Consider the following 16,681-nt stretch of genomic DNA (forward strand, 5'->3'; position numbering starts at 1 on the left):
CTCTAGAAAATCATGTGCACATCAGATTTCTGTTGGATCTGACAGTCCTTGAGGGACCTCTGAGGGACCTCATGTAGCTTTCAGCAGTAGATCCCTGTGTTCAACTCATTGTTCTGGCTGGAAATTCAAGGCTTTGCGTGGTTCAGAAACAGATTTAGGGGAAGAAAAATCTTTCAGAGTTGTTAATCAGTTTCTTCTCTGGTCTGAGAAACAAAATAATCGGTTATTCTCACCCTATCAAGCTTCAGGGTGAAATGGAACAATTCCTTGTGCATGGGTAAAATTGTATTCTTAGTTGGAGGTGTTGTAACAAAACCATTTTTGTGTTGTTTGGATTCAGAAATCTGGATAATGTGGGGTGAGACTGGCAGTGGATGTAGCAGTGGGTGGGTACTGAGCCTGAAAAACTCTTCCTGATCAGGGACAGCCAAACTCGGTGACCTTGAAGAGTCCTGGAAGAGTTACGGGAAGAATTTGTTCCTAATCATAAGATAAACTTATATTTAGGTCTCTGTGACATCACGAGAAAAAGGTTTTTTGTAATGTCACTCTCTGTGCTGGTTTGTCCTTCCCTTGTCTCCATGGAGGTTTTGAATTACTATTAAAAGGTTTAAAAATGTTGAAAATAATATCAGTGATACAAACTTCTCTCCCTAGCAGCATGTGGTGGGTTCTGTAAGTTAAATTTTAATTTTCATTGCATGCTCTCCATAACAGCCCCAAACAAGGAAGCACGCTTCCACTCCCAAGAAATTTCTGTGTTTCTGAGCTACAGAACTGTTTCCTTGGCTTCTTCTGCTCTCTCTGAATCTGTGCTGTTGGCTTTTCTAACCAGGCCTCGATGATTGCCTCCAACAATACATCAAAAACTTTGAGAGGGAGAAGATCAACGGGGAGCAGCTGCTGCACATCACTCACCAGGAGCTGGAGGAGCTGGGGGTGACTCGCATTGGCCACCAGGAGCTGATCCTGGAAGCTGTGGATCTGCTCTGTGCGTTGGTAAGTGACTCCTTGCATCGCTCACCTTGATCAGCTGCGCTTATAAATTTACAAACCAAACTAAAACCTGAAAAACTAAACCAAACCAAACTAAAAATAATGTAGAGATTGCTCTACAGCCACATGCTCAAACAGCCTTTGCTTCAGTAAAGGACAGACATGTCCTGGCTTCTCTCAGCTGCACAGAAACTATATTTATCCATTTAATGATTATGTCTGATGGTCTCTGATTGCTTTTCCTCTGACTTTCTTGGTCCTGCATTCAAATGCTGCTGACTATCACTCCTGGCATCCATATGGTTCTGTAATTATGTGCCATATGCCCTCGTATTTCACTGACATTTGCCACACTGCACTGAACCAAGTAGACCTGAGTGGTTTAACCATGCCAGCGTTCAGAGGGATGGTACCACACAGCCAGAAGGGAATGCTAATTAGACTGGAAGATTGTTTAAAATGAGCTTTAAGATGAGACTGGAGTGGTAAAATTGACTTTATCTAAACTACAGACATGTGTGTTGACTAAAAGTTGGGTTTGGGATTTTTCAGCAACCTGCAAGCTCTTGGAAGGACATTATTTGTTCATATTATTAATTACTAGGTTACTAATTCAGTTAACCTTTTAGCAAAGTATTTGATATCAAAAAGTTGTTTTTTTCCTCTGCTATTTTATTCCTACCAGCTAATAAAATTTGATGTATTAACTTACTTCTAAAGAAAAAATAACTTCTGTTCATGTAGGTGGATATGTGAAAGAATATTGAAAATATTAAAATATAAAATAATACAATTACATAGGCACGTGAAAATCATAGTATTGTACTTCTTTATCAGGAGTTCTGCTTTTGAATAACTGGGTTATCCTGTGGGAATTTGATAAAGAGAAATTGTTTCCAAGAGGGAAACTGGCACTTAGAAGTAAGATAGGAAAAAAAGTGAGGCAAAATGCACTTGATTGGGGGGAAAAAAAATATTTAAGTACCTTTAATTCATCTTCTTTCCTGTACCTTGAATGACAAAATACCCTTGGTGTGCCTTGAGATCTGCCCCTCCAAGTGAAACAGCTTTGTCAGAGCAGCGGAAGGCTTTAGGGGCAGGTGTGTGCTGCAGGGGCAGGTGTGTGCTGCAGGGGCAGGTGTGTGCTGTAGGAGCAGGGAGATGCTGCAGGGGCAGGTGTGTGTGCTGTAGGAGCAGGGAGATGCTTTAGGGGCAGGTGTGTGCTTTAGGAGCAGGGAGATGCTGTAGGGGCAGGTGTGTGCTGCAGGAGCAGGGAGATGCTGTAGGGGCAGGTGTGTGCTTTAGGGGCAGGTGTGTGCTGCAGGGGCAGGGAGATGCTTTAGGGGCAGGTGTGTGCTTTAGGAGCAGGGAGATGCTGTAGGGGCAGGTGTGTGCTTTAGGAGCAGGGAGATGCTGCAGGGGCAGGTGTGTGCTGCAGGAGCAGGGAGATGCTGTAGGGGCAGGTGTGTGCTTTAGGGGCAGGTGTGTGCTGCAGGGGCAGGGAGATGCTTTAGGGGCAGGTGTGTGCTTTAGGGGCAGGGAGATGCTTTAGGGGCAGGGAGATGCTTTAGGGGCAGGTGTGTGCTTTAGGGGCAGGTGTGTGCTGCAGGAGCAGGGAGATGCTTTAGGGGCAGGGAGATGCTGCAGGGGCAGGTGTGTGCTGCAGGGGCAGGTGTGTGCTGCAGGGGCAGGTGTGTGCTTTAGGGGCAGGGAGATGCTGCAGGGGCAGGTGTGTGCTTTAGGGGCAGGTGTGTGCTGTAGGGGCAGGTGTGTGCTTTAGGAGCAGGGATATGCTGCAGGGGCAGGTGTGTGCTGTAGGGGCAGGGAGGTGCTTTAGGGGCAGGTGTGTGCTGTAGGGGCAGGGAGGTGCTGCAGGGGCAGGTGTGTGCTGTAGGGGCAGGGAGATGCTGCAGGGGCAGGTGTGTGCTGTAGGGGCAGGGAGATGCTGCAGGGGCAGGTGTGTGCTGCAGGGGCAGGTGTGTGCTGTAGGGGCAGGTGTGTGCTGCAGGAGCAGGGAGATGCTGCAGGGGCAGGTGTGTGCTGCAGGGGCAGGTGTGTGCTGCTGGGGCAGGGAGATGCTTTAGGGGCAGGTGTGTGCTTTAGGAGCAGGTGTGTGCTTTAGGAGCAGGGAGATGCTGCAGGGGCAGGTGTGTGCTGCTGGGGCAGGGAGATGCTGCAGGGGCAGGTGTGTGCTGCAGGAGCAGGGAGATGCTGCAGGGGCAGGTGTGTGCTGCAGGGGCAGGGAGATGCTGTAGGGGCAGGTGTGTGCTGTAGGAGCAGGGAGATGCTGCAGGAGCAGGGAGATGCTGTAGGGGCAGGGAGATGCTGCAGACCCCAGCAGCCAGGGCCTTTTGGGAACCCCTGACCCCAAACTGGGGAGCGTTTCCCTGGATACCCTGTGTCCCACAGCCAGGAGCCAGCACAGCCCCTGTGTCACTCTGTGTCACCCCAGCAGAGCCCTCTGTGCCCGGACACAGCAGCCCCCTCTGGGAAAACATCTCCCTTCAGCCCAGTGTCCCCGAGGAGGGCCCTGCTGACTCTTTTATTGTGAATTTTTTCCTTTTTTGAGCACAGAAAATGTTCCTCTTGCTGCTGGTCAATGGTGCAGCTCTCGCTGTGCTGCCTCCTGACCTTACTTTTCCTTTTGAGGCAGGATGGGGATTTTCCAGCTCCTGGTATCATTTATTTTGCCTCCTGCCTTTCTGCCCTTTCTCTTCCTTTCTCACTCTGGCTCTAAAATGCTTTTTTCTTTTTTTTTTCCTGCTTCTAAATGTTTCTGTCCCTGCCTGTTCCGTGTGCTTTTCTGCTGCCTGCAGCTCTGCTCCTGGGGGTGTTCTCCTGCCTCTGACATTTCTCCTTGGATCACAGAAAAGTTTTACCAGACTCAGTAGAAAATCTATTTTAAATCTGTACTCATTTATTAGGATTTGGATCCATGTAATCAAAAAGCATTATTAAGAATCTCATTTTAATTATTTTAAATAATGGCAATAATTGAAACGAGAGAAGAGCTGATGCTGCCTTTATGAGCTGAAATTCATTTCTAAAATATCACTATTGTTTTCTTGTTCTGTGCTAACTCTTGAAAAATTAATAGATTGTTGCACTAATATCTGACTGCTGGCCAAGCAACCAGAAAAAATTGTGACTCAGAATTGCTCACTGATATGGATTTTTAGAACAGCTAGTCCAAAAACCTGAGGAAATATCTTATTTGAAATGTAATTTTTAAAGGGGCTAAAGAGTATCTCTATTTTGTTTATGCCAACAAACAGGAGTTAACATATAGGAAATTATTGAAATCAGAATGTCTTATGGAACACATCATTTTGCCCCTGATTCACTGAATTGCATTACAAATTTAAGACAGTTTATGGGCAGGTAAAACAGAGCCCCAGGCAGTCAGGAATCAGTACTTGAATGTCCTCGTTAATGTGTGCTGGAAATATGGACAGGGTGCAGAGCACAAGCTCTGTTTGTACATTCATAAATATAAATACTTGAATTTTATTTTCAACATTTTTAATGGAAAAAAGAGCAGGAAAGCACCAATTCCAACAATCTGGTCTTAAAATCCTAACTGTGGAGGGGAGGCACCATCAGCACTTTGCTCTGTCCCTCTGTCCATCCTGGTGTGCTCCCAGTGGATCTGGGTCTCTGCTCCTGTCCCTGCCCCAGCCCTGCCTGGGCTGTGTCAATGAACATTGATTTTTTTTTTTCCCTGCATGGATTTCTGGATGGATTTCTGGTTGGCAGTGGGCAGTGCCCAAGTTCATGACCCATTTCTCCCAGGCAGCCTCAGCAGGATCTGCAGTCCATCCCTGCAGGGTGGGCTGTGGGAACGGGAGAAACCCCCCAGGAAAGCTCAGGGTGGTCAGGAATTCACACTGGGCAGGGGTTGCTGCTCCAGGAAATCTGGGGAAATGTCACTGGGACACGCTGGAATGTGCCCTTCCTGAGGGTCCAAGGCCACTGGGCTTTTGGTGGGGTTACACCAAGGATGGTGCCTCAGCTGCAGTTCCAGGGATGCAAGCACTGCACAACCCCACCAGAATCCATTGCTGATCTGTAAAGAAAGTTCTAATTCAAGAAGAAACTAAAACAAAAGGAGGAAACTCCTGGTTTTTATTTCTATTGCCACATCACCTATTAGCCAGGTTCCAAATGCAAATTATTAAAGGCAGGGAGGGTTTGTTATGTTGTGCATCAGCCCTTGACATGATTTTTACATTTACTTTTCTTTTGAAAGCAAGCTGAGTTCAGATAGGAAATTTATATGAGAATCCTGGCTGCAAAAGATTCCACACTGAAACATGACTTGCAGTGGGAAAGAAAAAAAGTCAGAAATGTGAAAAGGGAATAATAAGAGTGTTCAATACTCCCATGCAATATGGTGATATAGAAGTGTATGTATTTTACCTGAAAGTTAAATAATTTCAAATGTTAAAGTAATCTCCTTTATGAAAGGGTAAGATCAGAGTGCAAAAGGTGAGAGGAGCTTTCTCAGTAGGAAAGAAAGTCCAGGCACTGTCTGGGGCTTGCTGAGGGGTGAATTCACGTGCTATGAAATGCAAAGTCACAGGTGAGCTTTACTTTCAGCTTCAGTTCTTTGACCATTCTGGAGAGACATTTCTGAGTTGTGCCTTAATTATGAAGAAAATTGGGAATGATGGCTGTGGGGAAAAAGTCCAATCTGGAACATCAAAGTCCTTTCTTGCTAGGGTGGTCAGAAACTGCTCTGCAATTATTTATTTGAAGTGACCTAAATAACATTTAGGGACAAAAAATTGTGGACCACTTGGATTTGGACTGTAACTTTATTGAAGTTGAAATATTAATTGGGATATCTATTGGAGGACTTGTTGCAGAGAGGCTGAATCTGCAGAAGTAGCAGGGTCTGGGGAAAAGAACTTTTTGACAGAGAGTAAAGTATACTGGAAGCAAGAAAAAGGAAGAATTTTTGAGCAGCATGGCTTGCTGTTCAAATCTGCAAATAAATTTAATTTAATTAGGACAGTATTGGAGTCAGTATATTGTTAAAGCCAGAACGAATTAAAATATAAACAGGGAAGAAAGATAATGAAAGGATGAAAAATGAATGGGAAATGAAAAGAATGCTCCAATAGAGATTGTATCTCAAGTAATTAAAAGCACTGTTAATTCTCAGGCATTCAACTTGTGAAATAAGGCCTTGTGCAGGGTAGAAATTTCAAGGAGAAATGAAGATTAGAAACTTGGTCTGCAGTTTCTGCACGGCCACAATCCAGGCAGGGTGGGGTTTCCACCAGAAGGCACAATAAAGTCACCATGGTCAACATGTTTACAACAACTGCAGGAATTTAAATTATTTTTATATTTTATTGGGGTTTTTAAAAATCGTATATGGGACACAGCTACCAAAAAAATTTTCCCCCCCTATAATTTTTCTAACCTATTTCTTTATTAAGCATCTCCCTAAGAAAATTACAACAGCAATAGGAATTTTTTGCAGTGATTTATTTTGAAGCACTCATGGTGATGGTGAAGTCTTTCATGGCTGCCTCTATATCTATTGATAACGTTGTTCTTCTGAATTAAAATTATTCAAGTTTTTCCTAAATTAATACCATTTTAATGGCCACACCTACAATGATCTCTCTTGAGGCCCTGTTAATTTTTCATTCTGCTAATACTTGACTTTATTTGTCAATTTTGCAAGTATATTAGGAAGTATTTTTTCTTACTTCACCTGATTTGTGAACAAATTTCACTTTTAGCAAGTCATTCTATGCATCAAATACTTCTTTTCCACCCATATTTCAGGGGTTATTCAAAGGTAATTATTCCAGACTAAAATCTTCATTTTATATATATATTGATGCTTGAGTAGGTGGAAATAAATCTCATTTTTTTGGAGTGGAATGCCATCCCTCTTGGTGAGAGATGAAGAGATTCCATCTCCTCAGTGGAATGAGGAACCTGGCACAAACATTATTTTTGTCTCCACAAACATGTATGCATCCAGAGAGTTTTATTAATTTCAACTGGAAAAGAAGTTCAGCTTTTGGCAGTCCAGTGCTATTTATTGTGCTGTGCCAAAACATTGAATTAATACTGTTGAATTGAGTGGGTTAATTATTGCACATATTAGAACATGTGTATCATCTTTTGATTAGTCTAATTAGCAGCTTCATTCTTTCTTGGCCTTTCAAATCATGGAACTTGGAAAAATAACTGATTTTAAGGATTGGGTATGGGTTTGTTTTTTGGTGGTTTTTTTTCCTTTTAAAAGTCTGTTGACAATTTTGGCATTTTCAGGTTTCTCTCAGGATGAGGGCTTTGACGGAGGATAATTAAGTTTGTACAAATAATTCAGAGTAGCCTAAAGTCCTAGGATTTTACGGGTGTGTGCTTGACTCTTCTGTCCTACTTAGAAATGTCATGGTTTTTCTAAGGTGTGCTGAAGAAGCCTGGATGTAATTACAAATTATGTGTCGAGTAACCACCAAAATGAAATCCTTCCTAAAATCACCAGGCTAAAGGCAGCTCTGGGAGCTGATCTAAGCAAAGAACAAGGTAAAGGAGAATTTTTCTTGATGTCTTCTCAGAGTTTTCTTCAAGGACCACTGATTCCAGTTGTTCCACAGTAACACACAGCAGGGATATTTTGGGTACTGCAGCAGCCCCAGCAGTGCTGGTAGAAAAGTGCAGAAAGCAAAGTTTTCAGAGGTATCCAAGCACAGGGTTGTTACAAAAGGAATTTAGGACAAAATTGACTTTTGGATTTGTGTTTTTTGTGTTAAATACATTAGAAATTTAGTCTTGGACTCTCTAGAGAGTTTTATCCTCTCTGAATTTATCACTCCTGCAGAGCAGCCATGGCCACACAACCTCTGCTGAAGGCCCAGATCCCTGTGGTTATGGGATGTGTTTATCCTGTGGCCAGACTGAAAATGGTCCTGTTCAGGTGTTCCAGGGAGAATTTCATCCCTTGCCATAATATGAGGTGCATAAAGTGGAAATAGGAGAAAGGAAATTGGCTGCATTTTATTCAAATTTCAGCTCCTGCACACAGTCCAAAGGGGAATGCAGGGCAGCTGAAATCCAGGAGACCACATCTAATTCCTGCCCACAAACAATGACAAAGGGCTATCAAGCTTCTGATAAATTACTTCAGGCTATTTCTGTATTCTTCCTATTTATGGTTATGTTTAGGTTAAAAAACCAGGATAAATACAAATGTGCTGTGTTGATTGCTACTAATTCCTTGAATTTATGCATGTCATTTGCCTCTGGAGCAAGACAGTGTTAACAAGCAAATGAGAGGAAAGAAACTTCTGTTTTTCCAGTCTTTTGACATAGTTGAGAGGTTTCCTCTTGTCACACAATAATTCTTTTTCACAAAATAGAGAGAAACATGTTCCATTCCAAGTGTTAAACCTGTTCCAAAGCTTGTAATTTTCCTCTGAAAATGCATCTGTTTAAGTAGCAGTGAGAATGAAGATCCCAATCCATGGCAGTCTTGGCTGGTGAATTCTTCTGAGAAAGAAATATACTTATATCTATTTATAAATTTATAAAAGAATCCATTTATAATAATCCATTACTGTATTTCATGTTGGTTCTGTGTCTGGGTAAGCTCTGTGGTATTCTGATCCTGAACCTTTCATTCCTTTTCATGCTGTGAGTTCCTGTCACTCACTGGCAGAGAACAGCCCCCCAAAATAATTGCAAATTAATTGTGTTGCTACTTATTAGGCCAATGCAGGAGCAGGAATTCATGCAAATGAATAGGTAGGTAATGATTTGTGCTTAAAAACCATGCGTGTGCAACTCTGAAGGGTCAGGCATTAGGGCTAAAATTCACTTCAACTGGTGTTGGGATAATATAATAGTATTATATTATAGTTTCCATATGTTCTTCTATCCCTGGTTTAGGAGATATTAATGGAACTCTCATTTCTGACATAATTTTGATTTCTCTTGAGGTTTGGAGCTGGAAGTCAGGGGTTGTTTTGTAATTTCAGCCCTTCTGGGTGTCCGGTTTCTCCAAGGCTGATGGATCCCAGTCACTGCTGGGGATGAAGAAATGGACATTTTCTCTGCACAGGGATAAAAGAAAAACCTTTATAGCAACACCCTGTTCCAGTTCATGGTGTTTCTGTTGACACCAGCTGCCCCAGCATGGCATGGTGCACTGTTAAGGGACTGTCTATTGCTTTTGTGCTTTGATTTCTCAGGGTTTCACAGGCATCCTTTCCTGCACAATAATCCACTCTGCCAATACCTGTGGAGAGCAGAAAGCAGGAATGCCAACTTTAATGTATTAACCTTAATTCTAACCTAAATTGCTCTGTGTAAGCTCTCCTGAGTCCCCAACCTCAGACTAGCCAAGATTTGGATGCTTGATTTTTCTGCAGCAACCTGGAGATCCCCTGTGGTCTCCTAAGGATGCCCACCCAGCCTTTGTGGAGCAATTAGAATTGACATATCCAATTAATTGATATGAATTATTGCTCTTCTAGAATCTCAATGTGAAGTGTATGGAACAGCCTTGCAGTGACACATGAACAAATTGTGCAGCAGACCATTCACATTTTCTTCTCCATCATTTTCTTTCTGCACTAAAGGAATTAGAAAGAAGGATGCTTGTAATATTTTCACCCTGTGTGATCTCTTACTCATGATAAAATGTGTTGCTGGATTTCTACATTTCTTTTAATCAAATACATGCAAATCTTACAAAAAAATTTTCCCAGTAAAGCATAAAAATCCAGATGTTGCAAAGTTCACTTTGGTTTCACAAAAATGCCTCTATAACACCAATCTTTCATGGAGGAATTGAGCTGAGTAATTTTAAATTCTAAATTCTGGGGTGGTAGGTCTTTCACTCTGATCTTTTATTGCAAACACAGAAATAGGAGTTCAAGTGGGGCATATGAAAGGAAAATATTGGTTTTCTAAAGTCATGGCTTGGAGCACCGAGGGCTTTGTGCTCTCTGTCAGAAACAAGCAGAGGGTTTGGGTCTATTGCATCATAGCAACACTTAATTGTACACTCCTGCATGAAACATTTAAATACATCATTTAAATCCATTAGCCAGCTGAGGTTGATAATCTCGGCTTGGCAGCTTTATGAAAGGTCTTTACCAAAGCTGTGTGAATTGCCATATTAATTTGGGTGGGAGAACCACCCCAATGGGAGGTTTCCTGAGGCTGTGCTGCCCAGTCCATCCCCACAGCACCTCTCAGTTTTGGGTTTTGTCTAATCCCAGCCCAACTCAATGGAACTGGGAGTCCATGAGGATTCCTGCCAGTGCTGAGGAGGTCCCAGAGTGACATTCTGGGAGAAAATTCTCCTCATCCTCGGGGAGAGGCACCAGCCCTGGACCAGGGGCACTCAGAGGGGCTGTGCAGGTGTCCTGGGAGCCACGTGGAGAAAGGGATGTGGGAAGGAAAAGGATGCAGACCATGGAAATGAATCCTTTTCAGTGGAGCTGCTGCCTTGCGAGGGCTGCCCTAGAACAGAGGCTGGATGGAGTTAAAGGATAAAATAGGGATTTTTCAGGAGGCCTCAATGGATCCACTTTGGGCAGCGCAAGAGCCCAGCCAGGGCTGTGCCCAAGATGAACCAAAATGTTCCCAAAATGCACAACCAGGCATGGGGTCTCTCACTTTGATCAGTTCTGCTCCATTTGCATATTGCATTTAATTGTCCAATGACAGTTTTAGGTTATGCAGTCCCACCCTGCTTGTTTTTCTCTCTCCAGCCCACGGTGTTTGTGCTCTGGGGGTGAGATTTGGGTCATTTGTCCTTGGTGCCCAGCTGGAGCAGGAATTGTTTTGTTTCCCTGCTCTGTGCACAGAGCTCACCATGCCCTGATATGAATCCCAGACCCACTAAGGCAGCACAGAATGTGAAAAATATAAAAGCTAAACCTGAGGCATCACCACTGCTCCCCAGAATGTTTTTTGCTCCTTCCAGAGGATGCTAAAGCAGCGTGGATGAAGATCTGTGCCTGAACCCTTGGAGTGCTGCAGGCACTGAGGGACAGCCCATTGACTGCACCCAGCTAATGGAATATTGATTCAGTCCTAGGTAATTATGTTAAATAGGAGGGGAATATTAGATTATAGAGGATAGAGGAGTCTATTTTTAGAACAAAAAGGAAGAATAATACACACTAGTGCTGGAAGAGATAAGCTTTCCCCCTTTAAATGGAAAAAGTGTTTTTACACTAACAAAATTTAAATTTCTTTAAGATAACCCGAGAACTCAGTGATAAACAAATATTTCCTTGGTTTATTCAAGTGCTGAAAGTCTTAGCCATCCAAGAAATTGTTCTTTCCAACAATCCACATGAAATACACTGGTAATTCTTAGTCTTTTAATGAAAAATAATTGCACAATTTTTTAAATGATATTTCAGATATTTAGGTATAAACAATATTATGAACATTTAAAATTATCTTTTAATTTTTTTTCTAAGACTTTCTCTTTCTTTCTGCTGGAAAGGACTATGTTGCCTTTATTCATTGTGTGTTTCATTTGCAAAAACTTTCCCTTGCATAAAGCACCAGTTCCCTTTTTCCCCTATCAAATCAATCTGATTGGAAATCTGTCCCCTGCAATGCATGGTGGCAAGCACTATACCCTGTAGAATCTCTGTGCCAAGGAAATAGAGGGAGTAGCTCAGTGAAAGTTCAAAAAAAGGTCATTTTTCCCTACCAAATAATTGCTTTTCTAATTTGCAAAGAGCGTTTTCTTTCATAAATTCCTGGTAAGATATTTTTCATTCCACTGTGTTACATTATCAGTGTCTATGAGCTGCCTGAATTCCTGAGTAATTATTCTGTGATCAGTTATTGTCAGGGATAAATTCATCTGCATGCAAATATCTGAGCATGCACATGCATATTCATGTCACTGTTGTTGACTGAGTTGCTTGAGCAGCCTTCAGCAAATTCACAATCCAAATAGATAAATGAACTTTTTTCATACTCTCATTAATGCCCATTCAAACGAATCTTGTTACTAATTTAATTTCTATATGCTGCTCTGAATTGTTATGAACATATGGAACGTTTCTCCAGATTTTGGGTGGTTTTTATGTGGATCTACCACTTCTGCAGGGATCTAAGTTAAATGTCTGACCCAAGTGAAATGCTCAGCGTTGATGTAAGATTTCCAAAACCAGCTTATATTTTTTCCCCTGAACTTTGAATAATTCACCATTGTGGGGGCCTGAATATATGTTGTATTGTAAGATCTGTGTGTGTCAATGTGGGGGTCTGAATATATGTTGTATTGTAAGACCTGTGTGGGTCTGAGTTGCTCCAAACGAGCTGCAGCTGCAGGGTCCTTAGTTGGGCAGCAGCTGTAGCTCGTGAAGGTAACTGAAATAAACAGGGGGTGGGTTGAGAGCCCAAGAGGAGCCCTTGAGAAGACAGGAAGGACTGAGCTGCAGAGAATGGAGAAGAGCCCCAGCAGAGAGGCAAGAACAACACTGCAGCGAAGGTTACAACAACTGGTGACCCCGACGTGATGAAGAACATGCAGCCACTCTTCGAAAGAAGGTATGGAATCCCCCGGACAGCCGAGAGCTGTGGCAGCCAGAGAGCTGGGACTAGAGAAGGTATGGAATCCCCTGGACAGCCGAGAGCTGTGGCAGCCAGAGAGCTGGGACTAGAGAAGGTATGGAATCCCCTGGACAGCCGAGAGCTGTGGCAGCCAGAGAGCTGGGACTTTGGATTATAATATGGCCTTTGAATTAAGGAGCTGTAGCAGCAGAAAGCTGGAAGAATATGGCCTTTAAAGAAAAGAGCCTTGAAACATCTAAAGACAGCCGAGAGCTGTGGCAGCCTGAGAGCTGGAACTGTATGTGTATTGTAATTGTATAATTGTTAAAAGAAAAGGGGGAAATGTGGGGGCCTGAATATATGTTGTATTGTAAGACCTGTGTGGGTCCGAGTTGCTCCAAACGAGCTGCAGCTGCAGGGTCCTTAGTTGGGCAGCAGCTGTAGCTCGTGAAGGTAACTGAAATAAATAGGGGTGGGTCGAGAGCCCAGGAGGAGCCCCTGAGAAGAAAGGAAGGACTGAGCTGCAGAGAATGGAGAAGAGCCCCAGCAGAGAGGCGAGAACAATGCTGCAGCGAAGATTACAACACACCATTGATTCAAATTCTAATTTTGTGGTATGTACTGAATCTCTTTTTCTCTGCAATCTTACATTTCTGCCTTATAGTTAATTTTAAGAGACACTTTAAAAAAATGAGGAAATGAGGCTTTCTAGGGTTGGATGGTTAGTTCTTACACAAAGCTGTTATGAAATAAATAGCAAAGTTTAATTGACCACAAGGTTTTAATAATGAATAATAAAGGTTTGTGGTTATTGAGCAGTGCATTATACATGTACAGCTCCCTTAGATATTGCAGAGAAAGGTGAAAAAAGAACACTGAACTGTGCAGCAAACACTTGAGATGCTTTATCCTTGCCACTGGAGTTCCCTGGATTGGTAACTGGGAATGCAAAGAGGATTTTGGTGTGATTTAGGTATTTCTGAGACAGAAAATATCAACAGGAGCCCAGTGCACACCAGGGAACAGCAGCAGGCTGCTCATGACTCGTGCAGGCAGGAATTGCCAATCATCTTGAGAAGTTAGCAGATCATGGTCCAATGTGGTTTTGGAGGAAATATCTCCTGCCATCCTTTGCTGCTGTTTGTTTCTCACAGCATCCCCAGCCAGCAGATTGCTCAGAGCTTGTTTTCCAACACATATGGAAGAGGTCAACCCACCCTGGCTGTCTGGCTTGCGTGTGTTTTGTGATGGAAGCCATATGCAGATCAGCCCATCCTTAACACTGAAATAAAACATTGGGGAACAATAATCCTGGGGATGTGGAAAATGGCACAAAACACCCAAACCCCTTCCATCCTCCTGGGCCTCCCTTTTGTGCCACAGCTTTATTTCCCCACTGGTGTTTTCCTGGGAGTTGACATTGGAGATGTTCAATGTGCCCAGATGTCAACTTGGCACTGCCAAAGGCTGAGGGACGCTGCAATGCACCCACCACTTTGTCAGCAGGGTCACGAGAAGGTTGTTGTGGTCACGAGAAGGTTGTTGTGGTCACGAGAAGGTTGTTGTGGTCACGAGAAGGTTGTTGTGGTCACGAGAAGGTTGTTGTCATGAGAAGGTGGTTCTGGTCATCATAAGGTTGTTCTGGTCATGAGAAGGTTTTGTTATTTCATGCTGCTGGGATATTAAGGTTTTGCTCAAAGAAAAATATGAGAAAGCATTAAATGCATTTAGAAACAAATTTTTTTTAAATGCAGGTTTGCTTCCAGGGATTTCAGATCTGAACTCCTGGTGAAGTCAGAGCTGAGCAGAAAATGTGAATTAGAATCAGAGTGGGAGAGCAGCTCCAAGGGATGCTGCTGAGGTGTGCAGGAAAAGCAGGAAAAGCCTTCTCCCAGAGAAATTAAATCACAGGTTTGGATCAATTCTCCTGTTTCTGAATCTGATGGTTCATCACCTCTGCAGAAATACCAAATTGGTGCTTCAGATATGTAAATAATCATTTATTATACTTTACAACTGAAATGAGATATGAGCTCTCCTCTCTTAAAATTTTCCTTTCTTAAAGCTTTGGTGAGAATGGGCATTAGATAGCCAAATAGCTGGGTTGATGTTTAGGTGTTTAGATTACTTACAAACTGAATGAAATTAAAACTAAGGGACTTGCTGAATGAGTAATCTAAAACTATGAAAAATATAAGGAGGTTTCAGACATTAATTAAAATTTCTTCAAGGGGGACGGGAAAAAGGAAAACAGCCCAAATATATGGGAAAAGAAGTAATTAAGGTATTCCTTGAGCACGGTCAGCAGACTTAGAATGACATGAACTTTAAAATTAAATGCACTTTCTTTAAACTTCATACTACTATGGCAGTCAGGAGTCTGCATAACTGAAGAGCAGATCCCACATTTTTCCAGACCTTATCCAAAAATGACATTGGTGATGTGTCACAATGTGCTGGATCTCATGTGGGACAGCGAGAGAGAACTGTAAAATGCATTTTCAGAATATGCCCACATATCTCTGTCAGGCTGCTCAGTGGATCAGATTGGTTTAATTCTGTGGGACATTTTTGAAATCTATTCTGTGTGTAATGAGTTTGCTTTCCTCACACATTGTTGTGGTTTAGGCACTTTGGCTCCTCTCTCTCCCCATAGATCCCTGTGCAGCCCTCCACACCCAAACCAGGGAGATGTTCCAGTTCATTCAAGCTCACCCAATTAGGGGAGTATTTGTTTATTCCACCACTGAAATCACGGTGCTTCATTAGGATTAAGCAGAGCAAGGAGGCTTTGTGCAGTTTGCTCAGAGATCTGTGGAAGAGCTGCCAGGTAAAAGCTCCTTATAAAATGTTTAGGCAGGAGATCAGGGATCCTGTTAATTCCTGCTCATCTTAATCAGTCCAGGGCAGGAACTGGTGCATTGTGCAGCTTTAGGCTGGCCCAGAGTGGGGTGAGCCTTACATAACCCGAGATCCTTGAACAATAAATCTGCATCTCCATCTCTGACCCCGTCTGCTGCCTTGCTCCCACCAGGAGCCCAATCACCTGATTCTTAAAGTTTAAATATAAGTCTTAAACAGAAACATCTGAAGTCTTGAAATAAATTGTTACCTTTATGTTTAAAACCTTATTCTGAAAAAATACCTATTTCAATGGCTGGCCTTACAATCTTTTTGAGTCTGATTTTTAAGGAAAGGTTTTAAAGTTCTAATTCTTATCTGAAATAAAAATCCTGTTTGTTAAAAATAAAAAAAAATCCAGGACACCTTAGTTATGCTTGATGACATAGCTATATCTATATATCTAGGCATCTAGATATATAGATATATCAATTTCAGTGTAAATGCTAAACCTCCTTCTGTAGACAAAAAATCATAATGCAGATCTTAATTTTTAAAATAGGTTAAAATATTTAATCTTATTTCTAGATCTGCCTAATGTATCTATTTACAAGATAATAGGAAGGTGTGTGGAGTGCTGAGGAGCTCCGTGACACGTTCCAAATTACAGACTCAGGAGACAAAGAATTGTGACACAATTTGCTCCAGCAAGGTGGGATAATTATAATGGAAGGGAGAACAAGGGGGAGGAAAGCCGCACATAAAAAAGCATCGAGGTGTTTCAAATAATAGACCCTAATTTGTATTACGATGTTGCATATTTGCATAGCATTAGCATAGTTATTAATGAACTCCATACTTTTATTTTGATGAAATGTCACATTCTGTGCACATAAACTGTGCTGTGATACTGCAGTTAACTGGAATGATGGGCAAATGTTGTTAAAGAGAGGCAGAAGGATGGGGTTTATTATATATTTATGGTATGTTATTATGCTAATTTACTGATTTAGAAGGAGGAAAGCTTTTAAAGAAAAAGCTGAAGCAAATTTGGGCCATATTTTACTGGAGCTGCATTCCCCAGCCATGAATGGCAATTATTTTCCTACTACATTTATAGTTTTCAAAACAACAGCACTAGGATTTTATATATACATATAAAATACACTGATATATTCAATAATTTATGTATCTATAAACTGAATGAACTACATCTGATGAATTCTCCTTAACAAAACTTTTACTTTCTTTGATTTATTTTAACTTTTTTCAAGTGGTGTCATGA

At 42.1% G+C, this 16,681-nt stretch overlaps 1 protein-coding gene across 3 annotated transcripts in view; it reads left to right on the plus strand.

Annotated features, from left to right (window-relative positions):
* LOC106629447 (connector enhancer of kinase suppressor of ras 2) overlaps positions 1-16,681 on the plus strand; it is a 170,051-nt gene that overhangs the window by 58,806 nt on the left and 94,564 nt on the right. For all 3 annotated transcript variants that reach the window (XM_074551825.1, XM_074551824.1, XM_074551826.1), the window contains one exon: positions 836-999. In XM_074551825.1, coding sequence (XP_074407926.1) covers positions 836-999 — 164 coding nt within the window. The remainder of the gene's footprint in view (positions 1-835; positions 1,000-16,681) is intronic.

The sequence above is a fragment of the Zonotrichia albicollis genome, chromosome 14 (assembly GCF_047830755.1).
Source record: "Zonotrichia albicollis isolate bZonAlb1 chromosome 14, bZonAlb1.hap1, whole genome shotgun sequence".
In the NCBI taxonomy this organism is placed as follows: Eukaryota; Metazoa; Chordata; class Aves; order Passeriformes; family Passerellidae; genus Zonotrichia; species Zonotrichia albicollis.